This window comes from Cebus imitator, unplaced genomic scaffold, assembly GCF_001604975.1.
Source record: "Cebus imitator isolate Cc_AM_T3 unplaced genomic scaffold, Cebus_imitator-1.0 Scaffold180, whole genome shotgun sequence".
NCBI lineage: Eukaryota > Metazoa > Chordata > Mammalia > Primates > Cebidae > Cebus > Cebus imitator.
In genome coordinates, this window is record NW_016107495.1 from 2320936 (window position 1) to 2347099 (window position 26164).

The 26164-nt window shown below is 49.2% G+C and overlaps 1 protein-coding gene across 1 annotated transcript in view; it reads left to right on the forward strand.

The window, feature by feature from the left end:
- Window positions 1-26164, forward strand: part of PLB1 (phospholipase B1) — a 138549-nt gene that overhangs the window by 107430 nt on the left and 4955 nt on the right. Inside the window, exons 44-56 of the mRNA XM_017545647.2 lie at window positions 925-990; window positions 4621-4681; window positions 5238-5296; window positions 7156-7223; window positions 7492-7535; window positions 7787-7886; window positions 11994-12045; window positions 13425-13505; window positions 15487-15552; window positions 16024-16115; window positions 17468-17546; window positions 18888-18992; window positions 19971-20066. Coding sequence (XP_017401136.2) covers window positions 925-990; window positions 4621-4681; window positions 5238-5296; window positions 7156-7223; window positions 7492-7535; window positions 7787-7886; window positions 11994-12045; window positions 13425-13505; window positions 15487-15552; window positions 16024-16115; window positions 17468-17546; window positions 18888-18992; window positions 19971-20066 — 969 coding nt within the window. The remainder of the gene's footprint in view (window positions 1-924; window positions 991-4620; window positions 4682-5237; window positions 5297-7155; window positions 7224-7491; window positions 7536-7786; window positions 7887-11993; window positions 12046-13424; window positions 13506-15486; window positions 15553-16023; window positions 16116-17467; window positions 17547-18887; window positions 18993-19970; window positions 20067-26164) is intronic.

Here is a 26164-nt window from a genome sequence, read left to right on the forward strand (position 1 = left end):
AGACTCTGTCTCAAAAAAAAAAAAAAAATACAGAAATGGGGTCTCGCTCTGTTTCCCAGGCTGGACTTAAACTCTTGGCCCCCAGCAATCCTCCTACCCTAGCCTCTCATAACACTGGGAATACAGGCGTGAGCCACTGTGCCCAGCCTGGTTTTTTTTCTTATTCCCATTTTATTGCCAAATTTTCAGATCATGGGCTTGCTACTCCACTGAGCACATTTTGTGAGAGTGTTCACAGCACTGGGCCCAGATGCTATTTCCTGATCTCAGTCTTATCAACTCAATCTTGCTTCACTGTCCTTTTTATATTTTCTCATTAGCTTTCTCCCCACTTCTCCTTCGTCTGCTTCCTTCTTTAATTAACCCCTCACCTGCAACTGGGTGGGCTTGGGTTCTTGACTGAGCTTGTGTGAAAACTGACTGTGCAACAGGTAAGTAGGGAATGAAAATGTTTTGCAAGAAAAATGACGATAACACAGGAAGCCAACCTAAAGAGGATAAGACACATAGTTCAAAGGAGCCAGAAAGAAAATCCCAACAGATACTCAAATCTATTGATAATCATAGCACTTTCTGGAAGAGGAAAAAAATGCTGAAACACAAATCCCTTGCTAGAGAAATTACAAAGCCAGGAACATAGATAAGCCTGAGGATTAGAGGGATGTTCATTTGCTAGGAGGAACACAAAAGCGCAGACCCCAGGCTACGTGTACGAAACCCTCTGCAGACCTTTTGTTGTCCATCTTCGTCAAAGCTGTTACGTAAAACCCTCTGGGGAATGGATGAAATTATGTTTACACAGTTTTAAGTGCAGAAGAATCATGTTAAATAAATCTACAGGGCAGGATTGTTAGTTTTTCTCCTTCTCAAGCAAACTTCAATGCTGTCAGATAACCTCTCCATGTCATCTCTCCTTTCTCTCAGAGTGAGCCCTTCCTGAGAACCCATCGGAATAGTAACTACACGTACCCCACCAAGCCAGCCATTGAGGTAACCACTGACTCACATCTCCCTCTCAGACACAAACCATTTCCACCTGCCAGGGGCTTGGGTGTGGTGCAGGTTTCAGAGTGTTCATCGAAGCAGAAATGGACTTCTTACATACTGGGGACTGGAATGTACAGAAAAGGTACCCGAACCATGAAGCCCCAGGATTGCCCTAACATGTTCTCAAGTTGCTCACCTGACGTCAGCCCCTAAGCAGAGGAAGTGGCTGTGGATCGACTTTCTGTGACCTTTGCAATCCTGGGCTTACAGACATGGTCACTGCTTAGGCAGCTCAGCCTCTCAAGAGGGTGAGGCAGCGGGTGTGAAGGTGGAAGCTGAGTGGGGAGGGAACTGCAATTCCAGGGGTGAGGCCCAAAAGGAAGTGGAGGCATGTTCACGTGGGCCCCTAGGCCTTGTCTGGTTCAAGTTGATCATTCTAGTGCTGAGGATTCAGAGCCCATGGCTTTAGGGACGGCCACTCCAAAGATAGCCTGGACGACCGACCCCGGACTACACCATGCCTTGCAGTCAGGCCTGGTCCAGATCAGGTCTGTTGGTCACCAGGATGGGGTTCAACCAGCAGTTTCAGTTTCACACCTCTATTGTATCCAGTCTCGTGTTAGGGGCTAGAAGGCAGGCAGAGAAGTATCGAACATGGTCCTGACCAGGGGAAGTGAGAGCCCAAGAGAGTTTGATTATTGAGCACATACTATGTGTCAGACACCATTCCAGGAAGACAGAGTGTTAACCAAACAGGTGGATCCCGGCTCTCATGTACCTTACAATCTACTGAGAAAGGCATCTGATATACATGGCTAGGCATAGTCATTTCAGATAGTGATGACAGCTTTGAGGAGGGTGATGGGTTGGGGCAAGGGAGGCAAATTCAGGTGCACTGTGCAGGCAAGGCCCCCCTAAGGGGAGATTCGAAGTGAGACATGCATAATGAAGAGGTGCCTGCTATACAGAGAGCCAGAAACCAGTCCCAGGCAGAAGAACAATAGACCACAGGCTCAGAAGTGGGACTGAGTTGGGTGTATTTGGGGAAGAGAAGGAAGGTTAGAGTGGCTGGGGGCATCAGAATGAGGTGGAGAGTGGGGGAAAGGAGATCGGGAGTGCCTTGGAGCCAGATCACACAAAGCCTGAATTCCTGAGTGAAAATGGTGGATTTCAAGTGGAGAAAGGTGGGAAGCCATTGGCAGTCTCAGGACAGAGTGACATGATCTGGTTTACCTCTTTCAAAGTTCTTCCTGACTGCTACGTGGAGAATGGGTTGGAGATCAGCAGGAGTGACTGGGGAAAGACGTTTTATAAGCCAGCCAACGAAACTAAGCCATATGAAATTATGGAAGAACTGTTGGCTGCTGAGCTCCGGGGTAGGAGCAATACCAGCTTCCCGACTGTGGGTTATGCCGTCTCCAGCCTCTCTGAATTTTCTCAGGCTCGTGTTAGCCCAGTGGAGGCTTGTCCTCATTGAACCAGTGACCACATTCCATGAGAACTAAAATGTCAGCTGCATCTTGTGAATTAGGCATTTATTCATTTATTCAGCATTTGCCTAGTGGATGCCTAAGTGGAGCAGGCACTGTGCTAAGTGCTGGGTAGACAGTGGTGAGCCGAGTGGGTTTGGATCTGCCCTCTTGGTTCTTCAGTCTCATGCATCTTTGCTTTTGCTGCTGGAAGAGCTAAAAATCCCAGAGCTAGAAGAGTGTTGGTTTTAATAGCTTTCTACTCTAAGTAGCCACAGAAACAAAATTCTGTCATCTGAGGTAACATGAATGAGTCTAGAGGACATTATGTGGAGTGAAATAAGTCAGGCACAGAAAGACAAATACTACATGTTCTCACCATATGTGGAAGCTAAAGAAGTTGACCTCACAGGAGTAAAGTGTAAATCGCGGTTATTAGAGGCTGGGAAGGGTGGGTGGGGGTTGGGGAGTAGGGATAGCAGAAGTTGATTAACAGAAAATTACAGCTAGAGAGGAAGGATAATTTCTAGTGTTCTATAGCACAGTCGGTTGGCTATAATTCACAATAGTTTATCATATATATTCAAATAGCTAGAACAGCAAATTATGAATGTTCCCAACACAAAGAAATAATAAACATTTGAAGTGAGGGATACGCTACTTACCCTGATTTGATCATTGCATGCTGTAGAGGCATATCAAAATATCACACTATGCTTCATAAATGTGTACAATAATGTGTCAGTTAAAATAATAAAAGCTCTCCTTCCAAAGTGCACAACCAGGTGCACAAAAAAAATAAAATAATAAAAGCAAAACGAATACAGTAGCCACAAAGAGGCTTTACCTGGGAGCTTGTTAGAAATGCAGAGTCCTGGGCACCACCCAGACCTACTCAATCAGAATCTGCAACTTAAGATCTGCAGGGAATTTGGATGCACTGATTTTGGTTGTGGCACATGGTTCTTCTTTTGCGACAGATGAGCATGCTTAAATTCTAAACAGCGTCTGTTAATCCACATGCAATATGCTTATCTCTGGTTCACCAACTATCTAAGACATATCTCACGTGCTGATTGATGGTTGTATACCTTTTTACGTTGCTTTTCTCTGAGTATTTATCATCTGCGCACAAGCGTGTTCTTGATTTCAGTAAAACTTCAAAACAGAAGAAATCCATCATTATGATGAACTGAGCAATCCCTTAGAAAAAAACTGAATTCCATTGGGTTAAGCAAATAATACTTAAAAGAAGTTCCACTTTTGCTCCCTCATGATAGGAATATTTCAACAAGGCTTATCTTCATCATCATGTGACTGAACAGATGAGATAAGCTTTCATAGCGTCTGGCAGTCAGTCAGTCTCCTGGAGAATAGTCAACCTGCTGGTCAAGCCCTACTCCATACTCAGCATGCATATATTTGGGACTTTGGGAAGATATTCAATTCTCCCCCAGATTTCTGGTATTAATCACTTCTGTGCCCTCTGCTTCCCATCCCACTTCTTCCCCCAACACCTGGAAAATATGCTCTGTATTAGAGACAAAGAAAGATGAGTGAAAGCATCCAGGTTTGCTTGCATAACTTTACAAATATATAAGGAATAAGGCTGTTAAGTTAAATATGCAAAAAGATATACAGGTATCCAGAAAACATATGCAGAAACCAGGAGCTTTGCAATTGTGAAATATTTTGTGGTATTATTCTAAAAACATTTTAATTATTGTTTAGGTTCTAGCATTATAATTAGTGTCAGCTTAATTTTATAAAACACACATACCTATAATCTTATATTAGGCATCCAAATCCTGTGTTCCTTTGGGAGACCGCCTGTGTATGACTTCATGGTTTTCTTCCCCACTTGGGGCAGCTCCTGGCTCCGTTCAAAGCGTAGATATATTGGGATAGGAAAGGCTGTGTGTGGGTGCGCGTGTGGGGGATGTGCACTATGGGTTGTGCAGAGGGGTAGGTAGACACACCCACGTCTCCCCCTCTAGTTTCCCTCCTAGCCCACCTACAACTCAGTTCTTTCCCTCACACGATCCTCTATGGTGATGTATTTCTAGCCTCCATCAGAAATCCCTTAGCTGGCTCTTCTAGGGCTGAAGCTTATCTCCCTACACAATGAGTGTTGGGCACTGAATCTTTTCTCCTGTTGATTTAGAACTGGGGCAGTGACTTCCTATGTACAGAGTGGGATGCTTCCAATAGTGTTCCAACCTCTGGTGAGTGAAAATATCATCATCCCCTTCAATGAGGGCCTTGCTGAATATCAGGTTGTTGTGGGGGGACCCTGCAAAGAGACCCTGGAGCTTTTTAAGCAGGCTTGCTAACTCCCATGCAGTGCAGACCTAGATCCTGTGGCCTGCAGCCACCACTGGGCTTCCATGTGGAGGAGCACAGACCTCTCCGCTGAATGCTACTTCCTGTCTCTGTGTAGTCCCAATGGCAGTCCGTTATGCCTCCCTGCCCAGTGAGGCAGGTGGAGTCAGGGACTGGGATTCTGCCTGCCTGTGCTACGTGACCCTGCAGCTGGAACTTTCCCAGACCACCCAGTGTGAATCAGGTTCCTCTGAGGATGGCCGATAGCCATGAAACCCATTCCCTTCAATGCCTTAGTTGCGCTGAATGAATGGAGGATGCAAAATTGCTAAGGCCTTAAGCTGAAAATAAGTACAATGGGTAGCTGTGGGACAGAGTTATAGAGTACTGGTAAAATGTATACTTGAAAAGGTAGATGCTCCCAGCCCCTACAACCATCTCTCTGCTTGTCTCCCCTAGTCCACGAGCTCCGACCAGCAGACATCAAAGTGGTGGCCGCCCTGGGTGACTCGCTGACTGTAAGTACTGAGCTGTGAACCAGGGTGGGCACCTCAGAGTCCAGCCAGACCCTGTGCAGGATCCGTTCTTCCCCAGCACTGGCTCTGCATTCAGCACTGAGCCCACGTTACTGAGGGGCCTGCCTGTGTCAGGCACTGAAACACAGCCAGGCGATGTAGAATGCCCTGTCTTGCCACCTTCCCAGTCCTTCTTGAAGCCCCCTCCTCCATGAGGCCTCCCCTCAATCTCCAGGGGAAGCAATTCCCACTTCCTCACTGTTCACAGGTGTTTTGTGGGTATGTGATGGCACTCATCCAAGTCCTCCTGCCTTTATCAGGGGACTCGTCTCCATCTACTCAGACTCAGAGTGGTAGGTCTTACACATACACTGCCCCATGCTCCCTACTCCATTTACGGACATGTGCTTTGGGACAGGGGGAGCCCAGTTCCCCGCACATAGCACAGTCTTGCTAAATGAATTGCGTTTGCCAGTTATTTAGCCATTGCTGTGCACACCAATGCTCTATTAACAATTCTAAAGGAAACAGTGTGAAATGCAGTCATAGCCCCCCAGCAACCTGTCTGGCTGGAAAAACAAGAAACTTACACAAAAAGAAATGCATTATCACACAGGTGATATACAGGACTTGGGTTCTTAACTTTTAAGTTTGGGGGTACATGTACAGGTTTATTATATGTATAAGTAAACTTGTGTTATGGGATTTGTTGTATAGATTATTTCATCACCCAGGTATTAAACCTAGTACCCATTACATTTTTCCTGATCCTCTCCCTCCTCCCATCCTCCACCTTCCGATAGGCCCCAGCGTGGGTTGTTCCCTTCCACACAGGACTTTTTAAATAGGGTATTTATTTCAGTAGAAACACCAGCTCCACATGTGTGTGAATGTGTTTCCATTTTGGCATGAACATGGAAAAAGATGTGGAAAGGCACACACGAGTCTGTTCACCACTGGCGAGCTCTGGTGGTATCTGCACGTGGGGAAGGGGTGAGGAGGGAGTGCGGAGGCTGTAGCAGGGGGCAGGATTCTTAAGGTAGGGGTAGATTATTCATTTGTTTAAATCTTTGTATCATTTCACATATGTTACTTTTGTAAATTTCAAAGATTTTTTTTTTTTTTTTTTTTTTTTTTAAGACAGGGCATTTAGAGAAAGCTTTAGAAAGGTGATAGGAACTGATGAGGATCTTGGAGAAGGAATTTAGAGTTGTAAGATGCTGGAAAGAAGGGAGTTTCAGCGATTCAGGAAGGGATGGGGAGTGGGTAGTAATGGCGTAGACCAGCCCAAGGCCCTCAGATTTCCCAAATAGTGGCAGGTAATTAGCTTAGGCCTGAAGGTTTGTGTGGACTGGGAAGGAGGGAGCAGACAAGGGGAAGGAAAGAAGAAACCAGATTATGGCGAGCTCAGAAGATCGGTGAAGTGATTTGGCTTTGATCCTGAAAGTAAGGGAGACTCATTGAAGGGTCAGAGCCGGGGGTTGGGGACCATAAAGAAAGAGGCACGCGCAGGAAGAACAGAAACCAGAGACGGTTCACTCAGGCAGGAAGAAGGCCAGGTGGCAAGGAGGTGAGGGTCTCAATTAGGAACACAGCAAAGGGAATGAAAAGACAGGGGCGGGCGCTAGGGAGGGTGGGAAGGAGGAACCAACAGGACTTGGTTACTGGTTGTAGGAACAGAAGTGGGGAGAAGACTGTATCGATACCACTCCAAGTTTAAGGTGGCCTGGGGAAAAGCCGGTCCTATTTTTAGAAAAGGCAAATCTAGGTCCCAGCTGCTACCCCAGGGCCAGAGGAGGCTCTCCCAGTGCCCTCAGCCTGTACCCCAGCCCAGCCCTGAACTTTCTTTTTGCGTTTTATAGACAGCAGTGGGAGCTCGACCAAACAATTCCAGTGACCTGCCCACATCTTGGAGGGGACTCTCTTGGAGGTGAGGAAGTTCTTGACTCACGCTCTATTGATGATACCCTCTCAAAGAGGCCTGGGTAGTGTTTCCCCTGTCACCCCTCCCGGGATGCAGTTGGGTCCCCAGGGCCCAGCGCTGAGATAGGAGACTGTGGTGCTTGTGTTACCCCTGAGGGTGATGGGAGAGACGCCCCAGGGGCAGAGTCTCTGGTACCGGTTCTGACTTACGCTTATGTTGACTCATGGAGCAGCACGTTGGGGTGATTTTAACAAATAAGCTTTCTTTTCCCCAGCATCGGAGGGGATGGGGACTTGGAGACTCACACCACACTGCCCAGTAAGTAGCAGCCTGGAGAGGCACCATCACTGTGGCCATGCTCCCTGGGGCCAGGGCCTTCCTGCTGGAGGAGGGGAAGAGAAGGTTATCTGCAAGGAGGGCAGTCAGCCAGCCCTGAAAAGCCCCAGAACCCCCGTGTCCAACCCCTGTGTCCCACCCCTGTGTCCCCACCCTGCATGCTCATCTCAGCCACTGTGAGGGTCCTGCAGGCTCTCACCTGTGCTCTTCACCTCCTCCCTCCTCTTCTAAAGACATTCTGAAGAAGTTCAACCCTTACCTCCTTGGCTTCTCTACCGGCACCTGGGAGGGGACAGCAGGACTAAACGTAGCAGCAGAAGGGGCCAGAGCTAGGTGAGTAGACGCCATACAGGAGGGCTAGTGGAAGGCAAGGCTGAGACAGCAGGGTGGGAAACCGGAGGAGAGGAGGGTGGTGTCTGGGAGCCTGGTCCTGGGGGCAGTAGCAGCTGTGCAGGACCTGCCATGTGAATTACCTCCTGAGATCCTCACACCCTTGGACAGTTGCACTTAGGCTTATAAGCTTTCCAGAACCACCAAGATTACCCAGCAAGTTATCAGAGGAGGCAGGATCAGGCCATACCTGAATCAGGGGCCTTTGCTCTGACCGCTGTGCTATTACCGCCTCTCCAGGGCAGCAGGAGGAGCACATCTGCCATGGACCCAGGCACTGTCCCTGCTGGCTCCAGCTCCACCTCCTGCCCAGCAGGGCAAACGTGCAGGGTGGCTCTCAGCACCCCGAGAACTGAGTGCATGACCCCGAGGATGGCTGTCCTTTCTCCCTTCCTCACTCACTTCAGTCTTTGACTCTGAAAAAGCTGTGTTCTGACACTAAGGAGTTAGATGGGTCAGGGCCCCCGAAACAGCGTGGTGGCTGTTTGTTTTCACTGGGATTTCTGTTGTTGACAACAACCCAGATAATTAAAGGTGAAATGCCTGACCAGGCTCATTGATTTTCTGCACAGAGCGTGCTGGGTGTATGCTTTGTAGAAGGATCACTGTGCTCAGATCACCAGGGAAACGACACCGGCTTGACTCACTGTTTACAGGGAAGGTTCCTTTCAGAAGTGGTAACGTGGGCCCCATGCTCTGTTTGAGTCTCTAAGCCACAGGAAACAATGTCAGTTCCGCAACGTCATGAGCAGGAAGAACTTATTTTTCTGCAAAAACTGGGCTTCATTATAGCACCGTCTAATTACTGTTATTATGATTGCTATAATCACTGTCACTGCCGTCGTCATTTTATTGTTCCTGTACTGTACAGGCTTCATCTTCCAGGGGTTGATTTCTCACTCTGTTGACATTCAAGCCCCTTCTTCCTTTCTTACTTCACTTCTCCTACTGCCGTTTCTGTTTTACTGCTGCTCAGCACCTCTGAGATGAAGTAATTGTGACATGCTCCTGTGAGTGTCTCTGATATCCAGTGTTAGGGGAAAGGAAAGTCATCCATTGACTTAAGAAAGGAAGGCTGGATAACTGCTCTGTAACTTGGGCTGTCATAGGATTAAATGAGATAAATAGTCCATGACAAGAATGTAGTACAGTACATAATACACAACAAAAAAGCAGTGCAATACAGATAATGAATTAGAAGTTTACCATTGAATAACGGATCTTTAGTTTCAAAGTGCTTTCATCTAACTTTTCTTCCATCAATCAGTAAGAATTCATTAAACACCTGCAAAGGACTGAACCCCAAAGGGGTTACTAAAAGATACAAAGGGCCAGGCACAGCGGCTCACACCTGTAATCCCAGCACTTTGGGAGGCCGAGGCTGGTGGATCACCTGAGGGCAGGAGTTTGAGACCAGCTCAGCCAACATGGTGAAACCCCATCTCTACTAAAAATACAAAAATTAGCCAGTTGTGTGGGCAGGTGCCTGTAATCCCAGCTTCTGGAGAGGCTAAGGTGGGAGAATCACTTGAACCTGGGAAGTGGAGGTTGCAGTGAGCCAAGATCACACCATTGCACTCCAGCTTGGGTGACAAGAATGAAACTCCATCTCCAGTAATAATAATAAAAAATAAAAGACACAAAGGAATCAAAAACGTAAACTCCGTGCCCACAAAGAGCGTGCACTCTAGGTAAGGAGACTAAACAAATGGGAAATAACTTTCTGAAAAAGATAATCCTGGGTATGGCAACATTGCAGAGCTTTGTCATGGAGTGCAGTTAAGAGAACAGGAGAGGCTGAGGTGTGCACTGCACTGTCTAAACACAGATGCGGACCCAGAAGGGACCCCTGAAATCATCCAGCTCAACCTCTTCCTTTAAAAGATGGGAAAAGTCAACCCCAACAAGATCCAGCAACTGAACAAGCTCACACAGCAAGTCGGTAGCAGAGCTGAAAGGAGAACCTCTAGTCCCTGGGGTAAAGAAGGAAACGCAGGATGTGGATCAGTGAGCCTGGAGAGGAGGCTCGAGGGGAAGCAGGACTTGGTCTGGGCCTGAAGACTGAGAAGACAATGGCTAGGAAGAGGAGACGCAGCAGCGTTTGCAACTCCGCCTCCTACCCACGAGGGCTTATTGCCCATGGAACATTTTGAACCTATTAAAAGGTTAAAGGCACTTCTGTGGTCACCTTTGACCAAGAAAGTATTTCTTTATAGCTTTCGGATGTACTCATCGATGGCAGTAGTGTATGAGATAAAATCCTAGATCTGTAAATTCTTTTATTTTTTTTTTTTGACGGAGTTTCGCTCTCCTTACCCAGGCTGGAGTGCAATGGCACGATCTCGGCTCACCGCAACCTCTGCCTCCTGGGTTCAGGCAATTCTCCTGCCTCAGCCTCCTGAGTAGCTAGTATTACAGGCACGCGCCACCATGCCCAGCTGATTTTTTGTAGTTTTAGTAGAGACGGGGTTTCACCGTGTTGACCAGGATGGTCTCAATCTCTTGACCTCGTGATCCACCCGCCTCGGCCTCCCAAAGTGCTGGGATTACAGGCTTGAGCCACTGCGCCCAGCCTGTAAATTCTTAATGAGAAGGGTGGGGATGGTACCACGTGTGTTTGGCCACGTACCCAGCTTCCTGGGGACACCCAAAGATTTTCAATAACCAGCCCGTACCAGTTACTGCTTTTATGGCTTCTTCCATGGAAGCTTTCATTGGCTGCATCCCTTTGCTGACCTAACTTCTCATAGACGTATCTTTTCTTTAAACGCAGCTTTATTGAGGTATAAATGACACGCAATAAACTTCACATGTTAAAAGGAAACAATTTGGCTGGGTGATATGGCTCACGCCTCTAATCCCAGCACTTTGGAGGCTGAGTGAGGTAGGCAGATTGCCCAGGAGTTGGAGACCAGCCTGAGCAACATGGTGAAACCCTGTCTTTACCAAAAATACAAAAAATGAGCCAGGCATGATGGTGCAGGCCTGTAGTCCCAGCTACTCAGAAGGCTAAGGTGGGAGGATCACTTGAGCTCAGGGAGGTTGAGGCTGCAGTAAGTCATGATCGCACCATTACACTCCAGCCTGGGTAACAGAGTAAGACCCTGTCTCAAAAAGGATACAATTTAACATTGTACCTGTGAAATCACCACCACAATCAAGACAAAAAATGTCACCCAAGGGAGTTTTCTCAGGCCTTGGTAATCTCTCCCTCCTGCCCCTTCCTGTCCCTACTCCACACCCCAGGCAACCACTAACCTTTCCATCACTATAGATTAGTTTGCATTTCTAGAAATTTTATATAAATGAAATCAAAGTGTATACTTTTTATCTGACTTATTTAGCAAAATGATTTTGAGATGCATCCATGTTATTGGGTATATCAATAGTTCATCCCTTTTTATGGCTGAGTAGTGTTCCATTGGCATTCATATCGCTTATCCAGAACACCAAATGGCATTGTTTTATTTGCGGCAGACATCAGGGCATGAAGGGAGAACTCATCCTGTCCATCCTGTTTTATTGGAGATGGGGGGAAAATCAAGGAGGTGGGGAATGGTGTGGAAATCTAAGTAACCACAGAGAAGAAAAACAAAAGGATGGAAGGAGCAGAGAGCAGGGCTTAGAAGTAAAGGTTAAAGGAGTCATTAAGCCTGGAAAGGAGAAAACTGAGGGATAATTTAGAGCTGTGACTTTTCTCAAATATACAAAAGGTTATTTTTAAAACAGGCAACTGAAGAAGAAATGAACAGGCTCGGCTTACAAAGAAAGAGCTTGAGGAAATATAAGGGAAAGTCCCTGATGAGGGGATTGACGGGATCCCAACCAGAGGAGCCGATTAGGCGATTGGGTGGCAGGGGCTAGATCAATGTGGCTCCAGGGTCCGTGGCAGCCCTGTGATTGTTACTGAGATTTCTTGAGAATGGAATGAACTTTGTACTGGATAGCATCATTCTTCCTGAAGTACCTCTCTTCCCAGGCCAAAGTCCCACATCTTGAGTCCTCGCCCCTGAGCCAGCACTAACGCTTCTCTCTCTTCCCTCTGCCTAGGGATATGCCAGCCCAGGCCCGGGACCTGGTAGAGCGAATGAAAAACAGCCCTGTGAGTACAGGTCCCCAGGCCACCCCCAAAAGGTGCCGATCTCCTGCTGGCTGGGGAGGGGACAGCCCCATAAGGGTCTCCCTGCACCACAGCACTGCATACCCAGGCTGGCCTCTTTAGAGAAGCAGCCCTTACCAAGGAGCCTCCCCCTTTGGCCACACCGCTAGATGCAGGCTCTGGCACCCTCCACCCCAGGGCCAGCTGCAGGAGGGCAAGGTGGAACAGGGAACTGGCTGAGGCGGTGGCCTTGGCCTCTGACAGCTGCCCGCTTTAACCAAGAGGTGGCTTCCCAGAGCCCAATTATGTAAACGCAGGGTTCTAAAAATAGGCTTCTCATTCCAGTCCAGTTCTCCCTCCTTCCCCTCACCCTGCCCCTCTGAAACTTTTCACCAGCACTTTTTTCTGTTCAGTGTTTATGCCTAGGAATTCAGCTCCCAGGGGGACTCCTATTATGGAGGTGGCCAACTGCTTAGAGGGCCTCCCAGCCCCCACCCTGTGTCTCAGTCCACCCTGCACTCCTCCTCCAGTCTGCTTTCCCCAACCCTAGGAACTCTTCCCAGGGGCAGCTCCCAGCCTTTGCTTCTAGCTGCACCCTTGGAAGGCCTTTATTTGGGGGTCATGGTAGTCCCCTTGGTATTTAATGGGCCAAGGACATGTGGGACACATCCACCTTCTACTTCTCCAGGGACATAACTTCTTAAGAAAATTTCAAGGGGAAAATAGCCCTTCTCCCTTATGTGAGCAGGCCCCCCCTCCCCCCACCACCAAAACAAATCTTCTCTGTGCAGCGCCTTATCCCAGCACCAACTGAGGGCTAGAGAACCCCACTTTGTTGCTTTTCTTCTTTTTGGGACAAAGTCTCGCTCTGTCACCCAGCCCAGAGTGCAGTGGCATGATCTTGGGTCACTGCAGCCTCCGCCTCCCAGGTTCAAGCAATTGTCCTGTCTCAGCCTCCCAAGTAACTGGGATTACAGGCACCTGCCACCATGCCTGGCCATTTTTTGTATTTTTAGTAGAGACAGGGTTTTACCATGTTGGCCAGGCTGGTCTCAGGTGATCTGCCCACCTCGGCCTCCCAAAGTGCTGGGATTACAGGCGTGCACCATCATGCCCAGTTAATTTTTGTATTTTTAGTAGAGACAGGTTTCACCATGTTGGCCAGGCTGGTCTCAAACTCCTGACCTCAGGTGATCCACCTGCCTTGGCCTTCCAAAGTGCTGGGATTACAGGTGTGAACCACTGCGCCGGGCCCACTTTGCTGCTTTTCTCTGTTTTGATACAAAGAAGACAAAAGGCACGTGGAGGGCAGGCAGGCCCAGTAGCGACATCGGCATGTGCCTCCCACCAAGGCCTAAACTCAGGATCTTCTGTCCCCTCAGGACATCAACCTGGAGAAAGACTGGAAGCTGGTCACTCTCTTCATTGGGGGCAACGACTTGTGTCATTACTGTGAGAATCCGGTAAGCCCCTGACCCACCCCATGGGGACTGAGAAAGAAGTTGCTGACCTCTGGTACCATCCTTGCCCATCCCTCCTGGCCCTGCCCTGAGCTCCTTGCTCATGGGAGCCACATTTGCTGGCTTCCCCAGGCCCTCCCTGGTTTACACATGGCAGGTGAGGCCCAGCCTTTTCCACTGCCTGAATGGCCTACATTGGTTCCCCAATTCCAGAGTCAGGTCTAGGTGGACCCACTGTGGCTACTGCTGAGGCATGGCCTGTCTTATCCACATACATATGACCTTTGGTACCAGATAGGGGACTAGCCATCCTCATGCCATCTCTGCCCTGTTTCATCATGAGAAAAGACAAAACAATGTTCTAGATGGGATTGGCTGGGCTACCAGGCGTTAACCAAACCTCAGTGGTGGCCCCGGGAGCCCAACCCTGTTCCTGTTTCCATGGGGAAATAGATCCAGACTCACAAACTTCTAGCAGTTGTAACTTCCAAAAGTTTTTATTTTGGAATATATCTTGTTCTATGTTGGGGACATTCTGTATTTTATATGGCCAGGAAAAGGCAGCTGCCCAGCCTCAGAGGTTGTGGTCGAATGTTTGACAGTCACAGATGGTGGCGGGGAGAAGGCATTTATCACTTCTTGTGGCTCACAGAGACCAACTACCAAAGGCTTGATGAGAAGTATCCTCCCACACACAGGAACCTCTTCCCCTCGGTGCTCTCCCTGACCGCCCAGCCTCTAGAGGCAGAAGTGACCCAACCTCATGGGGATTTAAGTATTGCTGTGTTCTAGACTCCAGGGATACCTGGACCCCAGAGCTGCCCATGGATGCTGGCATAGAGCAATCCCCTCTACTAGCCGCAGAACGTGTGTTCCTGAGAACAGTCAGGTTCATACTCCTGAGAGCGTACTTTAGCTGAAAGGACTGGGATGCCACCACCAGGATTAACTCAGACTGTTTTAAAAAGAAGGAAAGGGGAAAGGGCAGAAACTGAGAGACATGAGGCCCCCCTCCCCGATTTTAATTCTTTAGTGTGGGCTGTATCTTCTTGTTCCTTTCCCCTCCTTCCCAACTCCCAATATCCCTTCTGGTAGCTGTGGGCAGAAACTCAGCAAGCAGCACTGTTCCGTGCCCATCAGTGTGCTGGAATTCAGTGCACAGTATCTCACCTGGCCTCAGCTCTGTCTCCAGAAAAAATGGGCTGCCTGAGCTCTCCCCTCTTGCCTGAGTGGTGCTGCTTTGCGGGTGCCTCCACTCCCACTTCCTGCAGACATGCGTTCGTCCGTGAGTCTAAGAGCTTCAGGTCACACTCGCAACCCCGCTGGTATCAGCCTCTGACACCTTCTAAGGAACCCAGAGTCACATCTAAAAATATAGGACCATCTCCCTCTGCTATAAAGCAAAGTCCTGAAGTTCCTTCAGTCTGCAAAGATTTATTGAGCACCTACTATGTACCTCGCATGCATCACCCAGGATGCCAGGGGCACACTTCTAACTTAGCCTCCTGTTGATGGGCTGCTGGGAGACAAGTCAGAGGAAGAGAACCTTACACTGAGTCCCAGGGGACAGAAGTTAGGGGAACACAGGAGAGCAAAACATTCCAGGCAGTGGGGCCAGCATGGAAAAAGAAAGCGTGGCCACCCAGGGCACAGCAAGTGGCTGGAGAAGATGGAGGTCAGGTGATGGATGGGACTGCCAAGAGCCAAGGCTAAAAAGTGGCAGGGCCCAGTACTGACAGAGTCCGCCACTGGGTCTGAGATTATGTAGAGCAGGGTGGGGGTGGGGATTATTCGTGGCGTCTAGTAGGAGACAAGGGATATTTCTTACAGAGACTCACCAGCAACAAGGACTGGGCTTCCCGGACAGCCAAAACCCCTCCGTACCCACTCAGTCATAGCCTAGACCCCAGAGCCCTCCTGCGTTCTTGCCATTCTCTCAGAGAGGGCACTAGGGGCTAAAGTGAGTTTCCTTTTTTCCTTACAGGAGGCCCAGTTGGCCACGGAGTATGTCCAGCATATCCAGCAGGCCCTGGACATCCTCTCTGCGGAGGTAGGAGAGAGGCTGCATGTTCCTGGGTCCCGCCAGCTGCCTCCCTGGGATGTATCTAGGCAGGTTGTGTTCAATGAGATGCTCACTGAGCAGAGACCCGCCCTGAGTGGGCACCCGGATGGCAGGGAAGGAGGAGCTGCCAGGCTCCTCGGCTGGGGAAATTCTCACTTGGCCAGAGCCAGGCTTGTGCAGTAGGAATGAGCTTGCCTCTCAACCAGCTGGCCCAGGTTTGCAGCCAGCACTGTGGCTTCGGGCAAGTGACTTCTCTATCGACAAAGCAGGGCCACTCAAGAAGGTTCAGTGAGATAGTACAAGCCACATCCCCCCTCTGGGCCTCAGTTTCTTCACTGGTGAAATTGGGGGGTGGGAATTGGGTTGTAGATGATCCCCAGGTTCCTCCTGGCAGTAGCCAGTGCCCTCCCCCCCACAACTGCCTGGGGCCTGACGGCACCATCCCTTCACTCCCGGCAGCTCCCAAGGGCTTTCGTCAACGTGGTAGAGGTCATGGAGCTGGCCAGCCTGCACCAGGGCCAAGGCGGGAGATGTGCCATGCTGGCAGCTCAGTAAGTGGATGGGTCACTGTCCCAAGGCAAGGGCACCTGGGGTGAGGAGGGCTTACAGGTACCAAAGGAGGAGACCAGCTTAAGCAGAGCCAGACGGGCCTGCCAGAGGATAGACAGGGCTCAGGGGCTTGGAAAACAGCAGGAAGTACCTCCACATCTGCGAATGCCTACTGCATGCAAGGCGCTTCATTTCATTTCTCTAGACCCTAGTTTGCTTTTCTGTAAAAGGAGGCAGACCAAATGATACTTAAGGCTCCCAGGCATTGTCAGTGATTGCCAAGTTCAACCTTGGTGAGTTGCCCCCTGTGGAGAGGCAGCCTGGGGCCATGAGCTTTCAAGGCTGCTACATCCGGCCTCAACTCCTGCTCTGCCATTTAGGAGCTGTGGTTCCTTGAACAAACCACATAACCTCCATGCGCCTCTATCCTCCTCATCTGTAAAGCGGGGGTGATGACACCTTCCCTGCAAGGAAGGTACCTGGCCTACCGAGAGCAGGGTCTTAGGAAATAGCCCTTATTCCATCCTTGATGGGACCTGTCCTTAAAGCTGGGCTTGGAGGCAAGGTGCCGATGGGCAAGACGGGAACTCATGTCGGGCTGGAGTCGTTAAAGCTCTGGAACCCTGGCGGGAAGTTGCCATGCTCTGAGGGCAGAGGCCTCCCAAAGTTTGAGTGACTGTTGCTATAAGAGAGGAGATTCTCCAGGGAGCTGAGAAGTCCCACACCTGGGCTCAAATGGATTTGCTGCAAAGTGACCAGCTGCTTCCCATTCTTGTAAGGAACCCTGCTCTCTTGCAGGGAACGGCTCTTCCAGAGTCTGCCTGTATCGTGTTCCATGTTGTCAGGGTGGCTTCCAGCCGGTGGGCCCTCCCCAGCTTTCCCACAGACTTCCCACACTGGCGCCCTAAGCAGCTGCAGGAAGAGCTGAGAGGCCCCAGGAACATGAGCAGCGATTGCATACCCAGGGACAGAGCCATCGTGGCTGGCTTCCAACACTCCCATCTCCTATCCACCCAGTCCTGCTCTGGAGAAGTCCCAGGGACCACAGGCTCAGGAAGGAGGAGTGAAGGAGTGAGGGGAATAGGCGTTCTGTCCACAAGGAGGCCCCAGCACCAGGGCCAGCTCTCCCACTTTCTCTATGAATAAGCATCCTCTGGACCTCATGGCTCCTGAGTTAGGGTTCTGTGACCTGGGTCTGAGGGTCAGACAAAGGTGTGCATCACCCTCCTGCCCCCAGGTAAGGCAGTACAGGCACCTGGGGTAGCAGGCTGCTCTGTGTGTCAGAGCCAGCCTCCCAGGGGGACAGAGCCACCAGGCCCCGGGGAGCCTCAATCCAAGACTCCCTGTCTCTCAGGAACAACTGCACTTGCCTCAGACCCTCTCAGAGCTCCCTGGAGAAGCAAGAACTGAAGAAAGTGAACTGGAATCTCCAGGTAAACCCTGCAGCCCTTCTCTTACTGGCCCAGCTGGGGGGGGCCTGTAATCCCCAAGCGAGGATTCGGAAATGGAATGTCAAGCAGGATTTGGCCGAGAGCAAGCCACTCCCTGAGAGTAGATCGCAGCCCCTGAAATACCCCTGCAAACTTAACAACACGGCCAGAAAAGGGAGTGAGAGACCCCAAAGTGGAGGCTGAGAGAATCCCCTCCTCCCAGCGGGCAGGCAGCAAGAGACTCGCAGAGTAGATTCCATGTGGTGGGACCATTCCCCGCCCAGAACCGTGTGTAATAATTACTACTCACTTCCTCCCCTCCCTTCATTAAAAACAAAAGGCTTAGGCCTGGCACAGTGGCTCATGCCTGGTGTCTCAGGAGGCTGAGGTGGGAGGACAGCTTGGGCCCAGGAGTTAGAAGCTGCAGTTAGCGATGATCATGCCATTGTACTGCTGCCTAGGCAACAGAGTAAGATCCTATCTCAAAAAAAGAAAGGCCTTAGCCCTGCCCTGTTTACCACTACCCCAAATTCTCCTCGCCATCTCTCTACCCCTCCCCCATCTCCCCACCTCCACTCCTGCTTATGTTTCTGCCTCTGTTGTTCCCTCTCTGGAAATACTACCTGAGCCTTTCTGCAAACTGACCTGTCCTCATTCACAAGCCAAGTCTGCTTCCCTCCTCTAAGGAGCTTCCCCTGCCTGAACTTCACCCTCAGACATCTCCCATATCACATCAGTCTGTACTTGATGGGCCCTCAAAGCCCTGTAGGGTTCTCATGTTTTCACAACTTGTCTCATTTTCCCAGATGGATGATACACTCCTTGAAGATGAGTACATCTAGTCTGTTCCTTTTACATTCCATGCTTGGGCCCTTAAGAAATCCAACAACCATGGACTCTTCTACAAAATTCACAGGCGTTTGGGGAGCTGGTGTTGAGATGCTTCCCATCTGACCCACAGCCCCATGTTCTAATTGACCTATTCATGCAGTGAGAGCAGGAGAGGCCTTTGACCCAGGCAATCTGGTCAGTGGCTGAGACCCAGCCTTGCAGAGGCTTTGGAATGGGACTGGGTGGAGCTATGCAGATAGGGAGCTTCTCCCACCAGGAGCCGCTGGGTTCAATTCATCTCTGATGGTGAGAACCAGCATTAGGCCTTGCAGTGCAGGTAACCATGAATAGGTAGAGAATAAAACATGCATCCAGCCCACTAGAGTAGCCCCTTCAAGTCACTTTCGTCTAAGGTGAGTTGACTACTGTCACAGCCAATCCAAGGCAGCAGGACTTGGTCCTGTCTGTGCAGCTTTGCCAGGAGGGTTGAGTAGCTTCTCTCTCCATCCCCAGGATGGCATCTCCAGGTTCTCCTACTGGCACCAATACACACAGCGTGAGGACTTCACGGTTGTGGTGCAGCCTTTCTTCCAAAACACACTCGTTCCACTGAATGAGGTGAGCTGTGGGCATTTCAGGGAGGCTCAGGTATGGAGCCTTATCACAGACAATGGATGTATTTCTTTCTGTAAGTGGGCATTTTTTTTTTTAAACCATCTCTCTCCAAAAGGGCTCTAAGGGTCGCTTTTTCTGCATTACCTCCTTTTTGTGGGGGCTGGGCTGTGACTGGAACTCAGAAGTCCTTGGAAAGAAAAAAAGGAAATCAATAGTGACTAAGCCCCCCAGGCCTGGCCCTGATATTTTCTGGATTGGGATAAAATGTTACTCTTTTCAACTATTAGGATAGGGGTGCCGAAATAAAAGGGAGACTATGGGTCGCTCCAATTCATGTCTGTTTACAAAGAAAATTCTGGCCAGGCATAGTGGCTCACGCCTGTAATCCTAGCACTTTGGGAGGCCGAGGCAGGCAGATCACGAAGTCAGGAGTTTGAGACCAGCCTGGCCAACATGGTGAAACCCTGTCTCTACTAAAAATACAAAAAGCTAGCTGGGTGTGGTGGCAGGCACCTGTAATCCCAGCTACTCGGGAGGCTGAGGCAGGAGAATCTCTTGAACCTAGGAGGCGGAGCTTGCAGTGAGGCGAGATCATGCCACTGCACTCCAGCAACAGTGTGAGACTCCATCTCAAAAAAAAAAAAAGTAACAAATATGCATAATTAAACTTTCAGACAGTACTGAAAGGTATAAAATTAATAGTTTTTCTCTCCACCATTATCTCCAGCTTAGTAGGAGTATATATGCCTTATAAGTCACCATCTCTTGTAATGGGTTCAAAAGTACAATAAAAAAAAAAAAAAAAAAAAAGCAAAGAAAAAAGACAATTCCAAATTCTGTGAGTTTTTCCATCAGTATCTGAGCCAGTTGGCAGGAGAATTGAAAGGATGAAAGGAGACCTGCCCGGGGCACCTGCTGAGAGCAGGGGTCAGGGAGTGGAGCCCTTTCCCAAGATGGTAACCTACTTGCCTTTGGTCACAGAGAGGGGCTGCTGACCTCACCTTCTTCTCCGAGGACTGCTTCCACTTCTCAGAACGTGGGCATGCTGAGATGGCCATCGCACTCTGGAACAATATGGTGAGCAGCCAAGGGTCTGGTGGGCCTTGTCAAGGGGGAATCCAAGCATATTGACTGTGTATCTCACAATGGCAAACCTACTGGAGACAGGGCTCCTTTCTCCCCAAAGCCCAAAATGGCAGCACACCTTATTGGCCCTGATTATTCCCAAAGAGAAAATACCCTATATTATTCAAACACTCTTTGAAAATGACACACACACACTCACTCTCTCTCACACTCTTTATTCTTTGTTCCTTCAGCAATGCCCAGGTACTGTGAGGAGATCCCTTTGTAATCAGATAGATTGGCTGGAATGGGAATACCAACTTCCACCTCTTACTGTGTGACCTTGAGCAAACAATCTCTCTGGCCATCTGTATCAACATCTATAAAACAGTGAAAACAACACAGGTCTCAGAAAATGAACAGTTGGCACTCAGCAAATGTTAGCACCATCAGCCTTCCAAGCACTCTGGGCTCAACTCATGCCCAATTCATTTCTTTAAACATTGAAAAGTGGAGATCCATACAGCCTGTTTTCCCAGACTGATACCTATCCCAGTCCTTTCTGATGGGAAGAAAGGACCTTATGAAATGAACATGCAGTCCCGGGGTCTCAGGGACACCTGGCTGGTGCATCAACTCTGCCCTCTGTGGCTGGCACCCACAGCAGAACAGTGTGTGCACAGCACTTGACCTGTCACCTCCAACAACTGGTCCTCTTGCACGGAGCAAATGAAATGCTTTCCCAATCCAATGGTTTCTTTTAACCTAAGCTCCGTGGGTAACACAATCCTCACTCCAACCTGTGTGTTCTCTCCGTTGTCCCGTGACAACTAAACAGGCCACATTCCAGCTCCTTTTATCACAGTTTCAGGCCCATAGTGTCTCTGCCAACCACCGCTGTGCAAACATTCCCACCCCGTCAGCTCACCCAGTATGCTCAGCGTCTCACTCGGCTGACTCGCAGCACTGACTTTCTCCTTAGCTACGCCACCTCTTCCTCTCTAGCGACCTCTTCTTTTCAGGACAGCATGTAAACTGGCTTTATCCTTGGCCTAGTTAATTACAGACTCAACTTATGTCTATTGTCACTGTCCTGGGGTTTTCCTCCTGTGGACGTCACATATCTGCCCACTCCAAGAAGGTTTGTTGTACTCTTTCAGCCCAAGACTCTGGATTGCAACCAAACCAAAATATCTTTGAGTTTCCCCTACAATTTTTAAATCGTAGTTTATATGGTGTAATTCCTGTTTCTTTTGTGGATTTTCTTTTGAAGGCTAGTTGTCCTACAGTGGCTGAATCATGTGAGTTTACTCCTTTGTAAAAATTCTCCCAAAGGAAGGGTAACCTATTCCCTTTCTCCTTTTCCCCTGAGACCTCAAGGGAATCCACAGATTCCAAAAAGAGCTAAAGAGAGCTAAGCCCTTGGCCCTCCCTTCCCAGGTTTTTCATCAGGGTCTGGCCTTTCCACCTGGGTGGCACTCCAGGTCCGCGTAAAGCTGGGACCCTCCAGGAATCTCCTGGGTCTGGACAGTCTTAGTGATGGCTGGAACATGAAAAAGAATCCACTGGTTTGTTTTTGTGTGAATTAACCATGTAGCTCTGACCAGGCATGGTGGCTCATGCCTGTAAGCCCAGTACTTTAGGAGGCCAAAGCAGGTGGATCGCTTGAGCCCAGGAATTAGACGCCAGCCTGGGCAACACAGGGGAAACCCTGTCTCTACAAAAAAAAAAAAAATCAAAAAATTAGCCAGGTGTGGTGGTACATACCTGTAGTCCCATCTTTTCAGAGGGCTGAGGTGAGAAGATCGTTTGAGCATGGGAGGTCGAGGCTGCAGTGAGCCGAGATGTTGCCACTGCACTCCAGCCTGGGCAACAGAGCGAGACCCTATCACAAAAAACAAAATACAAAAAAATCTATGTAGCTCTGGCCTTCTCTTCCAAAGCAGTTCAGTACCTCTTCCCATTCACCCAGGTAAGAGGCCTTTATTTGATAAAGATACGTGGGAGGAGTTTAGATATGAAAACAGAAGGTAAACACTGCCCTGGAGCTATTGTGGAAACAAACCAAGACTGTCTACAGTTCCCCAGCCACATGATCTCAGCCATCCCCCAAACTTCAAAATTACAAAAACACAGCAAAACTAAAGCCATCCAGGGTTTCTTATCCTAGGCTATATAATTTGGGGAAATAATTACACAGTCCAATGTTTTTATCCAAAGCCAATCTTAGAGACAAAGCTATAGCATCACGCCAACTTTTCAGATCTACTTCTGCCTGGAATTTCACCCCTAGAGTAACATAAAATAAATCATAGACCATTAGAGCTGGAACAGGCTGAGAGGTCATCTAGCCAGAACATTCTGTAACTAAAATATAGACATGAAGCAGTTTGCCCAACATAACACAGACTGTTGGTGGCACTAGGGGCATTGGAGCCCAGGTTTTTCTAGTCCTTTCCTGGTGACTGGCCACACCACCACCCTCCCTGCTGCCCCCAACGTGATAAGCACATATATACGTGGTGAATTCATGTCTCACAATTAGAGTCCTATGACATAGTGTCTGCAGGCTTTGGCTGATGTTCCCAGGGTTCCCTACTAGGGAAACAAAAGGCACTTTAAATTATTTCATCTCCTACCCACTCCTGTCACATCCTTCTCCAGAGGCCTTTGCAAAGGCAAAGCCAGCAACACCAGCCGCACCAGAGGATGTTTCTTTCTCTCTTCCTCTGCCTTCTTTCGTCTTCTTATCAAGCGTTTCTCTTAGTCCTCTACTGCTGCCTGCTCCCTCTCCGGAGGAAATCCTACTCTCAGCCAGCATTTGTGTCTCCCCAGGTGCTGGGTGACAGCTCCAGCCTCCCAACTGACATCCCTGTCTTCACACTTACAGCCCTTAGAAGAGCAGTTCTCAGCTCTGACTGCATATTACAATCACCCAGGGATTTGTATTTTATTTATTTATTTCTGCAGCAGAGTCTCACTCCGTTACCCAGGCCGGAGTGCCGTGGCGCGATCTTGGCCCACTGCAACCTCTGTCTCCTAGATTCAAGCGATTCTTTTGCCTCAGCCTCCCAAGTAGTTGGGATTACAGTTGCCCACCAGCATGCCCAGCTAATTTTTGTATTTTTATTAGAGATGGGGTTTTGCCATGTTGGTCAGGCTGGTCTTGAACTCCTGACCTCAGATGATCCACCCTCCTCAGCCTTCCAAAGTGCTGGGATTACAGGTGTGAGCCACCGCGCCTGGCCATCCAGGGACTTTTAAAAGGAGTTAGTGCCTACAGCCACTCTGGAAAACTCTGGTATGTTTAATAATGTTGAACACATGTATTTCCTGTGATCCAACAATTTCACTTCTAGGTATATCCCCAAAAGAAACATATACACGTGTCCAGCAAAATATACACGTAAGAATATTCTCAGCAGCACTATTTATAAATAGCCCCAAATGAGAAACTCCCCAAATATCCTCTGAGATTAGGATAGATGAATAAACTGTGGCACATTCATTCTAAGGAATACCATACAGATCTGACTACATCTGTGACTTAAAAAAATATATCAAGCGGGGTGAAGCGACACAGAGTAATGGCCGCGAAGAGGGCAGCCTCACTGAAGGGATGACAGTTGAACGAACTTCAACAGCATACAATAATATCTCTAAAGTTCGAAAGTCAGCAGCTTGGCATATGGGGTTAAGGGTCAGCATGACAGCATCTCACTGGGGGATGAATCGTCCTGGAAGAAGGTGGAAAGGGGCTTCTCAGTACTCGTAGTCGTCTATTACCTGATTGGATGCTGGTATGTTCATTTTATCAAAACTTATCTGTTGCTCACTTACGATTTGTACTAGTTTCTATGTGTATGTTAGCTTCAATTAAAAGTTTCCTGGAGGCCAGGTACAGTGGCTCATGCCTATAATCCCAGCACTTTGGGAGGCCAAGGCAGGTGGATCACCTGAGGTCAGGAGTTCAAGACCAGCCTGACCAACATGGTGAAACCCCATCTCTACTAAAAATACAAAATTAGCTGGGTACTGTGGCACATGCCTGTCATTCCAGCTACTCGGGAGGCTGAGGCAGGAGAATTGCTTGAACCTGGGAGGCAGAGGTTGCAGAGAGCTGAGATCGCCTCACTGTACTCCAGCCTGGGTGACAAGAGTGAAACTCTGTCTCAAATTTAAAAAAAAATAAAAAGTTTACTTGAAAACAATACCAGTGCCTGACTGGGCATGTCCCGAGATTCTGACTTAATTGGTCTGGAGTGTGAGCTGGATCCAGTACTTTGTGAAAGCTCCTGAGATTATTTTAATGTGCAGATATGAACCACCGCCTTAGTTCTGGTCCCCACAGAGAAATCAAGTAATCTGTATAAAAGAAAACCCGACCAAGCTCCTCCCCCGCTTTCAAACTTCCAGAGCTCCCCACCTCTGAAGGAGGCAGGCCAGGCCCCATGGCACAGCACTCCAGGCCTCTGGGGGTCGGCCTGCCTCCCCTGACTAACCTCTCTGGCTACCGTTCCCACCAGCCTCTGCCTCACAGGTCGCAGTCCAGTGGCTCCAGCGGCGCCCTGCACCACCCGTGGCGTTCCACACCTCTGCTCACTCTTGCTCATCTCCTTCTCCTGGACTGCCCTTCTCTCTCAGCTCCTTGCCCACCCCACCACTCAACTCAGGTGCCACCTCCTACAGGAAGCCACCTCTGAATCTCCAGAACAGGCCAGTGGCCAACCCAGGTCCAGTAGACCCTGCCCAGTCTTATCATTTGCTACGTGGTTGGTAGCCACAGTGCCTGGCTTAGGAAAGGTTGGTTCTAGGAAAAACACTTTCATTCCCTGTGACCAGCTCCAAGCCTTCCCCCGCCAAGCTTCTCCACTCAGGTCTTTGTGACTTCAATTAATTCACCCATCCGTCCACCCAACAAGTATTTACTGAGCACTGCTATGTGCTAGGTGCTGCTCCCGGTGCTGAGGACTCAGCAGTGAAAAAGAGAAGAGGACTCCTGCTCTCATAGAGTGTTCAGGATAGTAGGGAAAAGACAGATAATCAACAAGGTCATTTCTGAGCACATCTGTGGCTTAAGAAAAAGTCAGGCAGGGTGATGTGACGTGGGGTAATGGCTGAGGGGGACAGGGAGGCCTCCCTGAAGAAGTGACAGTGAGTGGAGATTTGCATGTCATTAGGTTGCCTGGCAGAGGAAATAGGACCTAGGTAGGCCCAGAGTCAGGAAGGAGCTTGAACTGTCTGAGGAACTTAAAGGCCAGTGTGACCAGAGGGAAGTGAACAAAGTCAAAGAGTTGAGCAAGGTTCTAAGAGGAAAATGGTATGCTCTGGCTTACCCCTGGCTCCGTGCACCCCTGGACCGGAAGAAAGCAACGGTGGACCGGGAGAGACCTCTAGGAGGCTGCTGGTGACAGGTGGGAGACGATGGGGGCTGAGACTCGGGTCATGGCAGAGGAGGAGAGAAGCAGTCAGATTTAGGATGTGTCACGGGCTGGCGGATGGACGGGGGGAAGAGGAACTGAGGATGACTTTTTGGTTTGGGGTCTAAGAAACTGGGTGGATGGTTGAACAGGTAGAGAAAAATCAGCTTGGGAGGAAAAAATCAAGACTTCTGTTTTGGACATGGTGTGAACTGCCTTCCAGACATCCACACAAGGGTGTCAGGATACAGAAGTCTGGAGCTCAGAGAGGAAGTCAAGGCTGGAGACTGGGGGAAGAAATGGGGTTATTAGCATAGCGGGCCAAAACGGTGAAATCCTATCTCTATTAAAAATACAAAAACTAGCCAGCGTGGCAGTGGGCATCTGTAATCCCAGCTACTCAGGGAGGCTGAGGCAGGGTAATTGCTTAAACCCAGAGGCAGAGGTTGCAGTAAGCCAAGATCGCACCATTGCATTCCAGCCTGGGTAACAGAGCAAGACTCCGTCTCAAAACAAACAAACAAACAAACAAACAAACTACAGGATCAACTAAAAGCTACTAGAGAAAGAATAGCTAGAAAAGAGTGTAAGGCCAGGCACAGTGGCTCACACCTGTAATCCCAGCACCTTGGGAGGCTGAGGTGGGCGGATCACCTGAAGTCAGGAGTTCAAGACCAGCCTGACCAACAT